This window comes from Mastigoproctus giganteus, chromosome 10 (assembly GCF_048544385.1).
Source record: "Mastigoproctus giganteus isolate SK-2022 chromosome 10, ASM4854438v1, whole genome shotgun sequence".
Classification (NCBI taxonomy): domain Eukaryota; kingdom Metazoa; phylum Arthropoda; class Arachnida; order Uropygi; family Thelyphonidae; genus Mastigoproctus; species Mastigoproctus giganteus.
In genome coordinates this window covers 205,774,200-205,791,325 of record NC_143584.1, presented here as the reverse complement: position 1 = coordinate 205,791,325, position 17,126 = coordinate 205,774,200, and the positions used below count along the sequence as shown (strand labels likewise).

At 38.8% G+C, this 17,126-nt stretch overlaps 1 protein-coding gene across 2 annotated transcripts in view; it reads left to right on the top strand.

Moving 5' to 3' along the window:
• The window catches only part of LOC150079806 (sushi, von Willebrand factor type A, EGF and pentraxin domain-containing protein 1-like), a 216,402-nt gene that overhangs the window by 110,909 nt on the left and 88,367 nt on the right, over positions 1-17,126 (top strand). For both annotated transcript variants that reach the window (XM_090383990.1, XM_090383991.1), the window contains exon 16: positions 10,881-11,042. In XM_090383990.1, coding sequence (XP_090240116.1) covers positions 10,881-11,042 — 162 coding nt within the window. The remainder of the gene's footprint in view (positions 1-10,880; positions 11,043-17,126) is intronic.

Genomic DNA, 17,126 nt, shown 5'->3' with positions numbered 1-17,126 from the left:
TCAATTCGGCCCTGGAAAGATTGTGCAAGGCTGAAGGGGTAGAATTTTTTTCAGCCTCGACTGTACTTGTTAACAGGAGAGACTGCTTCTACAGGAATGGGATACACTTAAATAGAAAGGGTGCAAGAATATTTGCTGATGCTATCGAGGCAGTGTTAGGTGGGTCGGAAAACTGCTGGCTTGGGGGGATACAAAGACTAATAGATTAACAGTAGCTACTGGCAGAGGTGAAAGTGATTCTTGCACAGCTTCTATTGGAATGAGCAGAAGCCTGGAAAACAAGATGCAGGATATTTCAGAGACTGCTGGGAGTCATTGAGGTACAAGTAAACACATGGGTTGTGTTAGAGTAGCTAAGAATAGAAACAGGTGCATGTATACTTGCATGTACACCAATGCTAGGAGTTTGGTAAATAAATTTGATGAATTTGAGGTATTGCTCAAAGCATCAAAGGCGGATATTGTTGGGATATCAGAGACATGGTGTCACACAGATATAAGGAATGCAGAACTGGAATTTGGGGAGTACAATGTCTACAGAAAGGATAGACAGGATAGGAAGGGAGGAGAGGTTATGCTATTAGTTAAGAAACACAAAATCCAAGGAAGTGAAGCCAGTCGACATCGCTGGACAGTGCAGTGTTGAGTCAGTTTGGTGTGACATAAGCATTGGGAGATCAAAATTGAGAGTAGGAGTGTGCTATAGGCCTAATACTCTGATGAGTATAATAAGAAACTGTACAGGGAAATAGAGTGGGCCAGTACATCAGAGAGTCTTATAATGGGGGATTTTAATTTCCCAGATATTGACTGGAATTTGTGGGTTGGTCACTCACACACTAGTAAGGCTTTTGTGGATTTATTGGATGATTGTTTTTTACATCAGCATGTTCGGGAGGCAACTAGAGGGAGTAATACTCTTGATTTGATTATCAGTAGTGATTCTTCATGCATTAAGAATCTGCAGATAAAGGAACCACTAGGTGGCAGTGATCACAGTGTGCTGAAGTGGGATTTATTCAAAGAGGTAACTACCATCAGGGGTAAAGAGAAGGGTTATTGCTTTTGTAAAGGTGACTACAATGGTCTGAGACAGTATTTAAATTCTATACAGTGGGGCCAACTGGAGATGTTACCAACAGCAAATTCAAAATGGGAAGCATTCAAAGAACTTATCTTGGAAGCTACTAGGCTTACCAACTAAGAAATATTGTTCAAGGTTTAGGCCTAAATGGATGTCAGATAAACTAATGAGACATATGGCAGGGAAGAAAAATGCATGGGATACATATAAATTAACACGTGACACAGAAGCCTATGATAGATACAAGTTGATCTGTAACCAAGTTACAAAGGAGGTTAGACTGGCAAAGGCAGATTACGAGAAATCTTTGGCAAGGGATGCAAAGAAAAACAGCAAAGAGTTCTTTACTTATGTAAACTCTAGAAGGAAGGGGATGAATCAGATTGGTCCACTTGATATCAATGGGTCAACTGTTGATGATCCTGCCCAGGTAGCTAAGAAACTAAATGAATATTTTGCATCGACATTCACACATGAGGAGTTATTGAGCGAAGGGAATGCCAGAGGTGTATTCAACTCTGGCAGTAAGCTAGAGAATCTTGTAATCTCTGAGAGTAAAGTGGAGTAGAAATTGTTGAAGATAAACACAAGAAAGGCACCTAGGGTGGATGGGATCTATCCAGTTATATTAAAGGAGGCAGCAAAGGAAGTAAGCAAACACTTAGCCATAATTATGAGAGCTTCCTTGGACTCAGGGGAGGTACCCATGGACTGGAGATGTGCAAATGTGACCCCAATTCACAAAGGAGGATCAAAGGCTGACACAAGTAATTATAGACCTGTGAGCTTAACTTCTGTTCCAGGAAAATTAATGGAGGCACTGGTTAAAGAAGCACTGCAGGATCATTTAGTCAAGACTTCAGTTATAGCTCGGACACAGCATGGTTTTGTTAAGGGGAAGTCTTGCCTGACCAACTTGATTGGATACTTGATTGGAGAGGGCGCTGAATCTCTTTAAAAGTTACAGCTGACAGTTACAGGCTCCGCAAAAACGATAAGTGTTTGCCTTTTATTTACATGATTGTTATTTTATATTGTACTTAATATGTAGTCATATAGTTATAGTTACGCTGGTTATTTTTTATTTTTAATTTAGATAAAGAGTTTTTGTGGATTTTACTTACGATAGGTAAAACCGTTATTTTGTTCCATTTTGTAGCCATTGTTTTTGGATATAGTGGTAGGGAATTCAAATTTTTTAATTGAGGTAGCTAGGTAGCTCTAACGCATAATTATATAGTAATACGCTTCACTGTTTCTATTTAATAGTTTCTATTCAAATACTATTGATATTTAATTTATTGATTTTATTAATTTAAACTACCATGCCCCAGACTAGAGCAGCAAAGCAACGGGCACAAAGTGGCAGGAGTGCTGTGAATCGGGGGAGAACTGAGGGGGGCAATTCTCCAACGCATCACAGCCTAAAAAAATGTGCAACTTGTGAAATGTTTGCCGAACTCTCTGGAACGGAACATGATATTGCCATGGGGGATGTCTTTGTGTGTGCGCGATGTAAGGAGTGTAAGGAAATCAGGCGACAACTCAGCGTTGTTATGGGCCTATATGGGAGTTTGAGGGACAGGGTGGATGCCCTCGAAAGATCTAAATTGAGGGGGCCCATCAGGCTCTCAGCTGCCCACCTCAACACCAGAGCTCACTCCTGGGCATCGGGCAACACGGCGGCAATCTCCAAAGCAGAATGCGCTGGTCCCAAAGGAACTAGTTATTGTTGGTGACTCTATTGTCAGGGAGACGGGGAATATATTTTGTAAAAAGGATAGGTGGAACAGGACCAGGGTATGTCTGCCAGGGGCAAAGGTTGATGACGTTGTAGAGCGGATATCATCTTTCAAGGGCACAAAAGGTGATATAGTTGTACACGTTGGTACTAATGATATTAAGAGTAGGAGACCGGCGGAATTACTCAACAAGTACAGGTCACTGTTGAAAAAAAGCCGTGAAATAGGGTTGAATTTGAAAGTGTCTGCAATTCTGCCCAGACACGATAGGAGGGAGTACATGATGAGAGCCTTGTCGATCAATTCGGCCCTGGAAAGATTGTGCAAGGCTGAAGGGGTAGAATTTTTTTCAGCCTGGACTGTACTTGTTAACAGGAGAGATTGCTTCTACAGGGATGGGATACACTTAAATAGAAAGGGTGCAAGAATATTTGCTGATGCTATCGAGGCAGTGTTAGGTGGGTCGGAAAATTGCTAGTTTGGGAGGATACAAAGACTAATAGTTTAACAGTAACCGCAGGCAGAGGTGAAGGTGATTCTTGCACAACTTCTATTAGAATAAGAAGCGACCTGGAGCAAGGGGTGTTGGGGGTTTCAGGGACGGATGGCAGTCATCATGGAATAGTTGGGTATATGGGATGTGTTAGGGTAACAGGGAATAGGCATAGGAGCATGTATGCTTGCATGTATACCAATGCTAGAAGTATAGTAAATAAATTTGATGAATTTGAAGTGTTGGTCAAGACATCAAAGGCGGATATTGTTGGGATAGCAGAGACGTGGTGTCACAAAGATATAAGGAATGCAGAACTGGAATTTGGGGAGTACAATGTGTACAGAAAGGATAGACAGGACAGAAAGGGAGGGGGTGTTATGCTGTTAATTAAGAAAAACATAAAATCAAAGGAAGTGCACCCAGTTAATATAGATGAACAGTGCTCTGTTGAGTCAGTTTGGTGTGAGATAAGCACTGCGAAAGGAAAAATAAGAGTAGGAGTGTGTTATAGGCCTAATGACTTGAATGAGTACAATGAACAATTGTACAGAGAAATAGAGTGGGCCAGTAAATCAGAATGTCTTATAATGGGGGATTTTAACTTCCCAGATATTGACTGGAACTTGTGGGTTGGTCACTCACACACTAGTCAGACTTTTGTGGAGTTATTGGATGATTGTTTTCTGCAGCAGCATGTTCGAGAGGCAACCAGAGAAAGTAACACTCTTGATCTGGTTATCAGCAGTGATCATTCGTGTATTAAGAATTTGCAGATAAAGGAACCACTAGGTGGCAGTGATCACAGTGTGCTGAAGTGGGATTTACTCAAAGAGGTAACTACCGTCAGGGGTAAAGGAAAGGGTTTTTGCTTCCGTAAAGGGGAGTACAGTGGTCTCAGACAGTTTTTAAATTCTGTACAGTGGGATCAACTGACGATGTTACAAACAGTAAATTCTAAGTGGGAAGCATTCAAAGAATTAATCGTGGAAGCTACTAGACTTTATATACCGATTAAGAAATATCGTTCAAGGTTTAGGCCTAAATGGTTATCAAATGAACTAATGAGACTCGTGACAGAGAAGAAAAATGCATGGGATGCATATAAATTATCAGGTGACGCAGAAGCCTGTGGCAGATATAAGCTAGTCTGTAATCAGGTCACAAAGGAGGTTCGGCAGGCGAAGGCGGATTACGAGAAATCTTTGGCAAAAGATGCTAAGAAAAACAGCAAGGATTTCTTTACTTATATAAACTCTAAAAGGAAGGGGATGAATATGATTGGACCACTTGACATCGATGGTTCGACTGTTGATGATCCTGCTCAGATAGCAAACAAACTGAATGAGTATTTTGCATCTACATTCACACGTGAGGAATTATTACAATTTGAAAATGGAAGAAGGTTATCAAATTGTAGCAGTGTGCTTAATGATTTTGTAATAACTGAGAGCAAAGTGGAGGAGAAATTGTTGAAGTTAAACATAAGAAAGGCACCTGGGGTGGATGGGATCTATCCAGTTATTTTAAAGGAGGCGGCAAAGCAACTAAGCAAACCCTTAGCCATAATTATGAGAGCATCCTTGGACTCAGAGGAGGTTCCCACGGACTGGAGATGTGCAAATGTGTCCCCAATTCACGAAGGTGGATCGAAGGGTGACACGAGTAATTACAGACCAGTTAGTTTAACTTCTGTTCCGGGTAAAATAATGGAGTCGCTGGTTAAAGATGCATTGCAGGATCATCTAGACAAGACTGCAGCGATAACTCAAACACAGCATGGGTTTGTTAAGGGAAAGTCTTGTCTGACAAATTTGATTGGTTATTATGATGTGGTCACAAAGGAACTGGATGCAAAATATAATTTTGATATCATATACTTGGATTTCAGGAAAGCTTTTGACACTGTTGCGCATGGAAGACTACTGTACAAATTGGAGCAGAATGGTATTAAGGGTAAGTTGCTACAATGGATAAAAGGATGGTTAAGTGGGAGAAGACAGAGGGTGGTAATCAATGGGTGCTGCTCTTCGTGGACTAATGTTATTAGTGGAGTCCCACAGGGTTCGGTGTTGGGTCCACTGTTGTTTTGTGTATTTATCAATGATATTGATGAAGGTATATCAGGCTTAATGTCGAAGTTTGCAGATGACACAAAGGTTGGCAGGGTTGTTAATGACAGTAATGGCAGTGTGCTACTGCAACAGGATCTAGATAATTTGGGCAGATGGGCTAAGAAGTGGCAACTGAAGTTCAACCTTGATGGCCGACCGGGCTAGCCGAGTGGGTAAAGTACCTGCCCGGCAACCCAAAAGGTCGCGGGTTCGATTCCCGCCTCGGGCTTGGATCAAAGTACTACAAAAACCTTGGGAGGTGCAATATGGCCACAGAAGCCGATGCGCCAACAACTACCAAATCAAAAAAAAAAAAAAAAAAAAAAAATCAACCTTGACAAATGCAAAGTACTGCATATGGGTAGAAATAACCCCAGAGAAACGTACCAACTGTGTGGTACTACACTTAAGGTGGTAGAAAATGAAAAAGACCTGGGAGTAATTGTGCAGTCAGATATGAAGTTTTCTGAGCAGTGCAGACAGGCTGCTAGGGCGGGTCATGGGGTTTTGTCAATGATATATAGGAATTTTGCTAGCAGGGAAAAGGAGGTGATTGTCCCTCTGTATAAGGCAATGGTCAGGCCACGCCTTGAGTACTGCGTACAGGTCTGGAGGCCTCATTTTAGGAAGGATGTAGATTTGCTTGAGCGTGTACAGAGAAGAGCAACACGATTGGTGAGGGGAATGAAGGGATTCTCTTACCAAGAGAGGCTTAAGTTCTGCAAATTGCAGTGGCTGGAGACTAGGCACCTGCGCGGTGATCTGATTGAGGTCTATAAGGCCTTGAATGGGTTGAGCACGCTGAATTCTGATGGGATCCTTCCACTTGTTCAGATTACCAACCTACGGGGACATAAGTTCAAATTAAGAAAGGACAGATGTAGAATAGATGTGCGGAAATTTGCCTTTAGCCAGCGGGTGGTTAATTGCTGGAACAAACTTCTATCTGTCGTTGTAGAAGTTGATAGGTTAAATAAATTTAAGGAGGAACTGGACAGGCATTTGGAGGGAATGGTGTGATTTTTTTTTTTTTTTTTTTTGGCTGATGCTGCATAAGCTCCTACACTTGCTTTCTTGCATCATGTGCCACTACTACTACTACTACTACTACTATGATGCAGTCACAAAAGAACTGGATGCAGGGAATAACTTTGATATTATATACTTGGATCTTAGAAAGGCTTTTGATACTGTTGCACATGGAAGACTGCTGCACAAATTGGAGCAGTGTGGCATTGGAGGCAAATTGCTGCTATGGATAAAGGGGTGGTTTAGGGGGAGAAGACAGAGAGTGGTAATCAATGGACATTGCTCATCGTGGACTAATGTTATTAGTGGAGTCCCTCAGGGTTCAGTATTGGGTCCATTATTGTTTTCTGTATTTATAAATTATATTGATGATGGTATATCAAGCTTAATGTCCAAGTTTGCAGACGATACGAAGGTTGGCAGGGTTGTCAAGGACACTACTGACACTATGCTGCTGCAACAGGATCTGGAAAGGTTGAGCAGATGGGCTGAGAGGTGGCAAATGAAGTTTAACATTGACAAATGTAAAGTACTACATATGGGAAACAGCAACCCCAGAGCAACGTATCAACTCTGTGGTACTACACTGACAGTGGTAGAGAATGAAAAGGACCCGGGGGTGGTTGTGCAGGCAGATATGAAGTTCTCTGAGCAGTGCAGACGGGCTGCAAGAGTAGCTCATGGTGTATTGTCAATGATATATAGGAATTTTTCCAGCAGAGATAAGGAGGTGATTATTCCCTTGTATAAGGCAATGGTCAGACCACACCTAGAGTACTGTATACAGGCCTGGAGGTCTCATTTCAAGAAAGATGTAGAGCTGCTGGAACAAGTACAGAGAAGGGCAACAAGAGTAGTGATCGGAACAAAGGGGTGCTCTTACGAAGAAAGGCTTAAGTTTTGCAAATTACAGTGTCTGGAGACTAGGCACCAGTGAGGTGATCTGATAGAGGTGTACAAAGCCTTGAATGGTTTGAGTATGCTCAATGCTGATGGGATTCTCCCTCTTGCTCAGAATAATCACCTGAGAGGGCATAAATTCAAATTGAGTAAAGACAGATGTAGGATAGACGTGCGGAAATTTGCCTTTAGCCAGCGGGTGGTTGGTTGGTGGAACAGACTTCCATCCCTTGTCGTGGAAGTTGATAGCCTAAATAAGTTTAAGGCTCAGCTGTACAGGTATTTCGAACGAACAGAGGGGTGAAGTGAAAGTGGTTATTTTATTTTATTTTTTTATTTTTTTCTTTATTTATTTATTTTATTTTATTATTTTTTTTTTTTTTGGCTGATGCTGCATAAGCTTGCTTTCTTGCATCAAATGCCTTCTACTATGAGTAGAAGTGAGTTCTACTAAATGAGTTCTACTAATGCTAATGCTACTGAGGTAACATCAGCCTGTGTTAGATGACAAAGTGGATGTGATCTACAGCAGAGTTTCCTGTAGTGATGAATGGATTGATTTTAACTAGCTTATGTGGCAAACCACTGGAAACTAAAATTGGCCTACATGACATGATCAATAGCTTTAGATATACAATAGAGTTTTCTGTGGCAAAGGATCACTTTCGATACTCTTGATGTTGTTTCTTATTACCCTAACTTCTTTTAAGTAAACTGTTACCTCCAATTAGGTTATGAAAGTGGGGATAACTTTATAAGATTTTTAACATGATTAGTACAGTGATAATATTGCTGCCATTTTAAAATCTTAAATTTTAAACTTTTAACATTTCTAACATTTTCAACTTTTTTTTTTTAAAGTTAATTCTCCTGCTGGTACATTTTTTGATCAGACCAAATCATCTTGTATGAATTGCCCATTTGGAACTTATCAAGAAAGTGAAGCATCATTGCATAAAACCTAATTGCATAAAAATGATAACAATGCACTGTGATTTATGGTCAATGACCACAGTCCTCAAAAAACTAATAATTTTATAGAATTTAATAAAATTATATTGTCATATTGAGCATTATAACTTGGCTAGTATGCATGAACATGAAACAACTTTCTGGAATTCATTCATATATAGGATAAATTAAACTGTTAGAACCTCATTCAGTATAAAGGATAATTAAGTTTTCACTCTTTGTTAGTTTGTGGGTTTTTTAATGAAAACCTCAAACATTAGAGGTTTAAGAACCTGTTGTACTTGAGTACTGTATGTGGGTTGAAGGCTGAGAAAACAGAAGACACTTGTTGACATTTACTTGAATTTCTGTATATTTGTATTTTCAGGAAATAAAATACATGTGAACGAAAGTTGTTCTAGAGAAAAGAAGTAGAAGGGATAAATGAAGGAGAGAAAAAGTTTGTTCTGTGAGTTTGGAGTTATTAGTAGTAATGGCACATGATGCAAGAAAGCAAGCTTATAAAGCATCACCACAAAAAACAAAAAAATACACCTCCCCAATAATTTGTCTAGTTCTTCCTTAAATTAATTCAAATTATCCACTTCCACAACAACAGATAGTTCCAACAATCAACCACCCACTGGACAGAATGGATGCTCACTGGTTTTGACACATGTTCAAACTAGTTTGGAAGAAGTAGGGGAATTACAGATGCCAATTCAGAAGAATAGTGGTTGCGGAAAGTATCTATATAAAAAAAAAATTCTGCTGAAACTGAATGTCTATGAGACAGATAGAGTGGAGAGATTTTGTAAGAGATGGGTCATTCTTACAAAAGACAAGAAGCTTAAGAGAAGTTTGGGGCTATACCCCAGAAGTGGGAACAGTACTCCATGGTAGGGAAAATTTGATATTTCTACAGATGAATAGTCATGTTTTTTAAATGAGATGTTTTCTTGGCATGACATCCATCAAAAAATAAACTATTTCAGCACTTTAGTATCATAATAAATATTTAATAAATGAGCATCACATTACAAACCCTATACCAGATTCTTGTTCACATACACAATGAATTTCTCCCCTTATTTCTGTTTAACATCCAGCCAGTTCCTGAAAAGGGTGACAAAATTCTTCTTCCAATTATCAACCCCCATTGCACTTACCTCTGTTTTTTTTAAATTAATGGAAAATCCATCAACTGCCAACTCTTAAAACTATCTTTAAAACTTTATTATTATTATTATTATTATTGCAAGGAAGCCTGAGGGGTTATGCTGCACCAGCCAAAAAAAAAAAATCCCATGTTACCCTGAGAAATAGGAAGGGAGGGAGGGGGGAAGTAGAAGGGAATCACCAAGAAAGAGAAGAATGATGATATCCAGCTCAGGACCCTAGGTTTGCCAAGCCCACATCTGATCAATATGCTGTTAATCCACTGGTAATAGATTGGCATATGCTACTCATCTTTTGGGCGCCTCCGTAGCCAGGTGGGAAGGAGCAGCAGTGCGTAACACACGCTTCTTGATTAGACCGGGGTTCGAGCCCGTCACCACCAAATACGGAGGATGCGGAAAGGTCAGGGAATGACCACCGCATATCCCGGAGCAATATGGCCTTAGTTGCTAATGCTCCTAAAAACCAAAAAAACAACAAACAACAGCTATTCATCTTTGGAAAAATTTAATGGAAAAGTTTGGTGAAACACAAGTAGTTTCTTCTGACATTTCTAAGGCTTTTAATCATTTTTGCCATAAAGGTTTACTGAACAGCCTCCATTATGGATTGCTGAATGGTTCTTTTTTTTTTTTTTGTAGTTTGGTATCCAGTTTTCTTTTTGGTCACTAATTGTGGGTGATGGTAGGCAGCTCTACATCTTCTAGCTTCTTTGCTAATGCTGGTGTTCCTTATGGTTCAGTTCTTTCTCGCACTATTTTCTTTTATATTAATAATTTTCTTCCTCCTGACTGGAAATTCTATCCATAGTTTAGCTGGTGATGGCATATTATATTTAACTTCTAGTTTGAGAAACCTCCCTCTGCACAAACAGCTTCAAATTCTCAATTATACACCACCAATTTCTTAAATGCTGATTTCTTTGATGCACTGATTTTCAGTACATCAAAGAAAACTTAGTTAACTTCAGTTCTCCTGTTTTAAGAGGAGATCTTAGATATGGAAGTCTCTAACAAGGAACCTTTGAAGGGAAATGAATCATAGAGAAAATAATTAGAGCAACACTGAGATGACTGGTGATTATGGCAACTAATCATTGAGATTCTTTGAGGAAAAAGTAAGTGGTGTCTGGTAGATTTGTTGGTGGATATGGATATCATTGAGATTTGAAGTGCAACTAAATACATTTGTGAAATGAATGAGGAACTTTTTGATATATTTTGAGGAAGTTTATGATATATTTGACTAAATTCATACTGATTATCTAAAAGTGTTTTGACAATGATTAGTACTGTGCTACCATTTTAAAATACTATTGCTACCATTTTAAAATCTTCAATTTTAAACTTTTAACATTTCTAACATTTTAAACTTTTTTTTTTTTAAAGTTAATTGTCCTGCTGGTACATTTTTTGATCAGACCAAAGCATCTTGTATGAATTGTCCATTTGGAACTTATCAAGAAAGTGAAGCATCATTCTTCTGTGAAAACTGCCCTGAAGACTCATTTACTTTACGGGAACGTGCTATTTCTTCTTTAGAATGCCAAAGTAAGTGTGAGTTTGTTGATTTTTTTTATATATGTAATTTTAGACTAAAGCATATTATGGTGTGGGATCGGAAATTATGTAAGATCAGATGAATTGTTCAGTTTCAGTACAGGCAGATTAAATATATATTATATATGGTGCTGACTAATGATATGTCTGCCTAAAGGCACATTGTAGTAGCATCTTATTTGCCTATATTTAATCTAATGCTAAAAACTGAAATTAGTGCTAAATCTGTCATTTTGTCCTTCCTGAACATTGAGCTTAATCAATCCATTCAAAGCCTTAAACACTTCAGTCAGATCTCCTTTCAGGTGTATTTTCTGTTTAGAAGAAAGTTGTAGTTCTTTTTAAAAAAAAGTTAGTTAATATGTGCAGTGCATTACATTTCAGGCACATTAGCAAGTAGTAATTCATGATATAACAAAAAAAATGAGCAAAAGCAATGACTTTTATGTATGATCTGAGAAAATGTCATTTCTGTGCATTTACCACATTGCCTATTCATTTCTACAACCAGTGCATGGCAACCAAACATAATATCCAGTGCTTCAGCTACAATATGCAGGATGTGGATAGCCAGTGTGATATGTATGAAAAAAAAAATTAATTACTATTGGTGTGATTTTAATGAAATTTGGGAAAGCTTGACAAATCGTTCTAAAAGAGCAAAATATAAGATTTCATTAAAATATATTCACCGAGAGTTTAGTTATTACATGTCAACAGACAAACAAAGTAATAATAATTGTTGAATTTCTGTTGGGCAAATTTTAATGAAATTTGAGGCTGCTATACAATCTTTCTAACAGGTCAAATACAAAATTTCATGAAAATCCATTGACTGGGAGTTGACATATTACACGAAGACACACAGACAAAGAAATAATAATTGTCAGATTTCCATTGGTCCAATTTTAATGAAATTTGGGATGATGTGACAGATCTTTCTAGAAGGCCCAAATATATATTTTCATGAAAATCCACCCACAAGTTGTTATATGCAGATGGATGGACAGACAGACAGACATAGTGGTGATGACAATAGGCCCATTATGCATATGTGCTAATGCTTCTAATGAGTCAGAATGAGAATACTCATATATAAGATGAATGTCAACAAGCATTTAAAAGAACATACCCATATATTCTTTTAAAACCTGATAATTTCTTAGTATCGTAATTTTATGAACGCCTAGATATTATTGCAGACCTTATCGCCTAGATATTATTGCAGAACTTGCCCCTTTTTTGTTCCCAACTGTCTGAAAATTTAGATAGTATTCAGCCTGATTGGGGAGATGAAATCATCATAAAAGAGCAACTGATGCTCTGCCTAATGTTGATTATGCACTGTTGCGGAACTCGATTGTTGGACCATAGTGGGATACTTGAGTCTGTGTCTGATATTTCTGAACATAGTGAGAGTGGAGGAAGAGATGAAGAGTCTTCTATTGAGATTGGGATATGGGCTGTGTTGTATGGTTCAGTCTTCCTTAAAGTCTCTCCTCCTGTTATAATTCTCTATAACAGGAAGAGGATATGGGGTTGCTTTAGGTTGAATATGTAGCCTTTGTTGATATTTGTAAATAAACTCATCCCCTTCCCCACATTTCCAGTCTGGTGTCACTCTCATGCTCACTGATTTGGCACCCTAATCTGCACTGGCAGTTGATTTAGTAAACTATGTTCTGAATTTCTTAATGCCTGAATTTCCTGTTACTAATGGAGTACACCTCCACTTTGTTTCATCTGGTAACCATTTCCAAACAGCCCAACACAGAGGTGTTGGACTGTTTGCTAATGCACCTAATAATAATAGGAAATTGAAGCAAATTTTAAACAGTAAGTGATTCTCAAAGAGATTTGGGACCTGGTTTTATGATTCAGCTGCCAATGACCCCTTCTGCATGGAGGTCACCTGTTCAACCTAAAGCAGTCTGAGCTCCTGAACATAAAGCATTGTGATGGAAGAAGAGACTTAAAGGGAGGTCTGGACTATACAAAACATCCCACATTCCAATATCAACAATAGCAGGGGCAACTCATCACATCCCCTCCAGCTTATCGCAGCTTGATCCATGAAGTTTCCTAAAACAGCTCAACAATCCAGAGACAGCAACAGCACACAGCAGTCACCAGAACTATTAATTACTCTTCTTCATTAATGTACCCCACCAGGGTTACCAACAGTCTGTCAAGAAAGAGCTAAAAGTGGACATCTCCATTAAAATTCATAAAAAATGTTCAGCATAGAGGCTGTTGTAGCCGAGTGGTCAGGCACGCAGGTGCATAAGTACACGTGCCTTGAGTGACCGAGGTTCAAGCTCGTGACTGCTAAATACGGTGCTGTTTCTTGTATTCTGTCTATCTTGTGAACTCCTCTGACCGTTTGGTCATCCTGGAGTATAAACAGAAAATTTATTTATTTATTATTTATATCCATAAAATGACAATACTAAAATACTAAATGCTTGGAATCATTCTTTTAATTAATTAAAATCAAATAAAAAAAATAAAAATAAATATGCACTCTGATATGTTAGAATGTGCAGTTGCATAATGAGCCCCTCCCCCTTACACTACTTCCATGCTTTCTGCAGCTCTGTCACATATCTGTTTAGGTGATCTGGTTGCTCTACTCCAAGACATACATAAAGCCAAGCATCAATGTGGTTTTATATAACTTTTTTTTATTTAATACTTTTTGTGATTAAATCTAACACACTCATGCCACTTATGTCCTTTTAAATTATCATAATTTGATATTATGCTAAAATATGTCCTGTAAAAAAAAAAAAAAAAAAAAATTGCTTATCTATAAATTTTTTCCATTGTTGACTTAAAAATCATTTTCAAAACTGGGCAACCTTGCTGAATCCCTGCTCAATCCCTGCACCCACAGGCCTTAGACTCAAAGAATAGCAGCCAGGAGGGCTGTCTCCATAAGTAAACAACCCCACTATTCAGGATCATAGCATCCAAACACATATGTTCTCAGCACCCATGAGTTAGATATTCATGGGTGCTTAGAGTTATTCAAATAGAATACCTCTATCAATAACCCAGGATTTTCACTATGACATCCAATCTCCCTTCAGTTATGAATGGAAGCAAACCCAGGAAGCAGACTAAGGCTTTGTTTAATTTTCTTTAATTATGCAATAGCTTTAGGACTGAAAGCCTCAGACAACAGAAAATTTACTAGCTGAACAAGTTAGTGCAAAGCATCATTTTAGTTTTTTTTTTTTTTTTTTTATGTAAACCCCAAACATGAGAGGTATTAGAACCTATAGTACTTAGTACCATACTTGGGTTGGAGATTGAGAAGATGAAAGAAGATATTTGTTGACATTGCACTTCAACTTCTGTAGACTAATTTTCAGGAAATATGTATGAAGGAAGGTTGTTCCAGAAAACGGCAGTTGAATGAATAAACGAGGAAGATGAAAAGTTGGTTCTGTGAGTTTGAAGTTGGACAGTAAATGGATGTTGGCTGGTGGCGGCACATGTTCGGACTGTTTTGAAAGAGAGAGTGGGAATTATAGAAGCCAATTCAGAAGAACAGTGCCCATGGACGTATCTGTAGAAGAGGCATGCAGCAGAAACAGTATGTCTATGAGACAGCGAGTGGAGAGACTCTGTTAGAGATGAATCATTAATTAACCTAACTGCCCTCTTCTGAATGGAATCAAGAAGCCTGAGAGAGGTTTTTGGGGGCACCACCCCAGATGTGGGAACAATATTTCATGGCTGGGCAGATTTGCAACTTATACAGAGTGAGCAGCTGTTTCGAAGAAAAGTAAAGATGAGAGCGAAAGAGGAAACCAAGTTTTTTAGAAGCAAAGGAAGCAATATTTGTAATGTGCTTGTGTCAAAAGAGATTAGAAGTCAGGGTAATCCCCAAAAGAGATATATCATTTTGCCTAGAAATCGGAGTGTCACTAAAGATAAGCATAGGAGCAGAAGAATCCTTTTTGCGAGATATAAGACAAGACTGAGTTTTAGAAGGGTTGAAATAAACTAAGTTGTCTTTGCCCCACTGGAGAATTACCTGAAGATGGGCATTTAAGGAATTGGTAGCAGATTTTCGAGAAGTCGAAGCTGATTGAGCAGGACAAGGTTTTACAAAATAGAAAGTGGAATGCAATGTTTTACAAAATAGAAAGTGGAATGGCAAAACTATGGATAGGATTTCCAGCCAATGGAAGAAGGTCATTAATATACAAGAGGAAAAGAGTAGGAGAAAGAACTGAACCTTGGGGGACACCGGCATTAGTGGAGAAGTTAGAAGACAGAGAGCCATCTACCATCACCCTCAGTGAGCGATCAGAGAGAAAACTGGATAACCAATTACTAAAAACAGTTGGCAAACCATAAGATGGAAACTTGTTTAGAAGCCTTTTATCCCAAACACGATTAAAAGCCTTTGAGATGTCAAGAGCAACTATTTGTGTTTCACCGAACCTTTCCATTGAATTAGTCCATAAATGGGTAACATAAGCCAGAACATCACCAGTGGATGGACACTGACAGAATCCATACTGGCGATCGTTGATCAGTCGGAAGGTTTCTAGGTATTTTAAGGGTTGGTGGTTAATAGATTTCTCCATTACTTTAGAATGAGTAGAAGTAATTGTAATGGGACGATAACTGGATGGGAGGGATTTGTCACCCTTTTTAGGGACTGGCTGGATCTGAGCAAATTTCCAAGCAGAAGGAAAAACACCTTTGGAATAAGAAAGTGAAAAAATTTGGCAAAGAATAGGAGTAAGTTCAGGAGCACAGATTTTGAGAACAAGTGGAGAGATACCATCGTGACCTGAAGCTTTCTTAGCATCAAGATTCGTCAAATTCCTTCTGACATCCTTTTGACGGAAGACAACAGGAGGCATTGAATGGAGCGTGTTGGGAATGGTGGGAGGTGTTTTACCAAGATCATTAATATATGAGTTGGAAGAAAAATGGGATGCTAGCAGGTCAGCTTTATCCTTCGCTGAAGTGACAATAGAACCATCTGGTTTGGACAGAGGTGGGAGCAGAGATGGACAAAAGTTGCGGCCAATAGCTTTGGCAAGGGACCAGAATACTCGGCTACCATTAGGGCAAGAAGCAAGTTTTCTACTCATAGCCTGTTCAAACTCTAGTTTGGACTGATTAATAACTGCTTCACAATTGTTGTGAGCTTTGATGTAGACAGAAAATGAAACTGAAGAATTAGAAACAAGTCAATTATGATATGCAACATTCTTCTCTTGAACAGCCTTAGCATATTTACTGGAAAACCAAGGTTTAGATAAAGGACGAGATTTTAAAGTGGAGTGTGGGATAAAGGATTCCATTCCTGCAAGAATAATTTCACTGACACGATCTGAGCAAAGTTGACATCAGAAGTTTTTAAACAGTAATCCGACCAAGAAAAAGACGAAAAGAAATCTTGCAGGTCATCCCATTTTGCATTCTTGTAATGCCAAACAACACGAGTTTGGGAATAGCCATGAGATAAAGGTTCCATTGGAGAAGAGACAATCACCAAGTTGTGATCTGAAGTGCCTAAAGGACCTCTCACATCGACCGTGTACTTAGAAGGGTTGTTTGTGAGAAAAAGATCAAGCGTATTGGCTGTATGATTAGGATTGTCTGGTATTCTTGTAGGTAAATGAACAATCTGTGCAAGGTCATTAGTAATTGCAAAAGCTTCAGCATCTCGATCAGCTGGGTCGGTGTGACTAGAAAATGGAAGCCAGCTGGAGTTGTGAACGTAAAATCACCAAGGAAAATTACCTCACTGTTAGGAAAGTTGGACTGGAGAAAGTCAAGTTGCAAAGAGAGGAAGTCAAAGAGCTCCAAGTGATTAGTGGATTTGGGAGAACGGTAGAGACAACAGATGAATTTGACACAATGAAGTAGAGAGATTTTAAGCCAGAGAAGATCAAAGAGAATAGATTCCAAATTGCCAAGTCTCTGACAGGGAATATGAGAATGGACATATGCACAAGTACCACCTTTGAGGCGAAAGGAATCATACAGCGAATAATTTGGGCATCTGAGGTGAGCAGTAGTTGAATCAACCGATAACTGAGA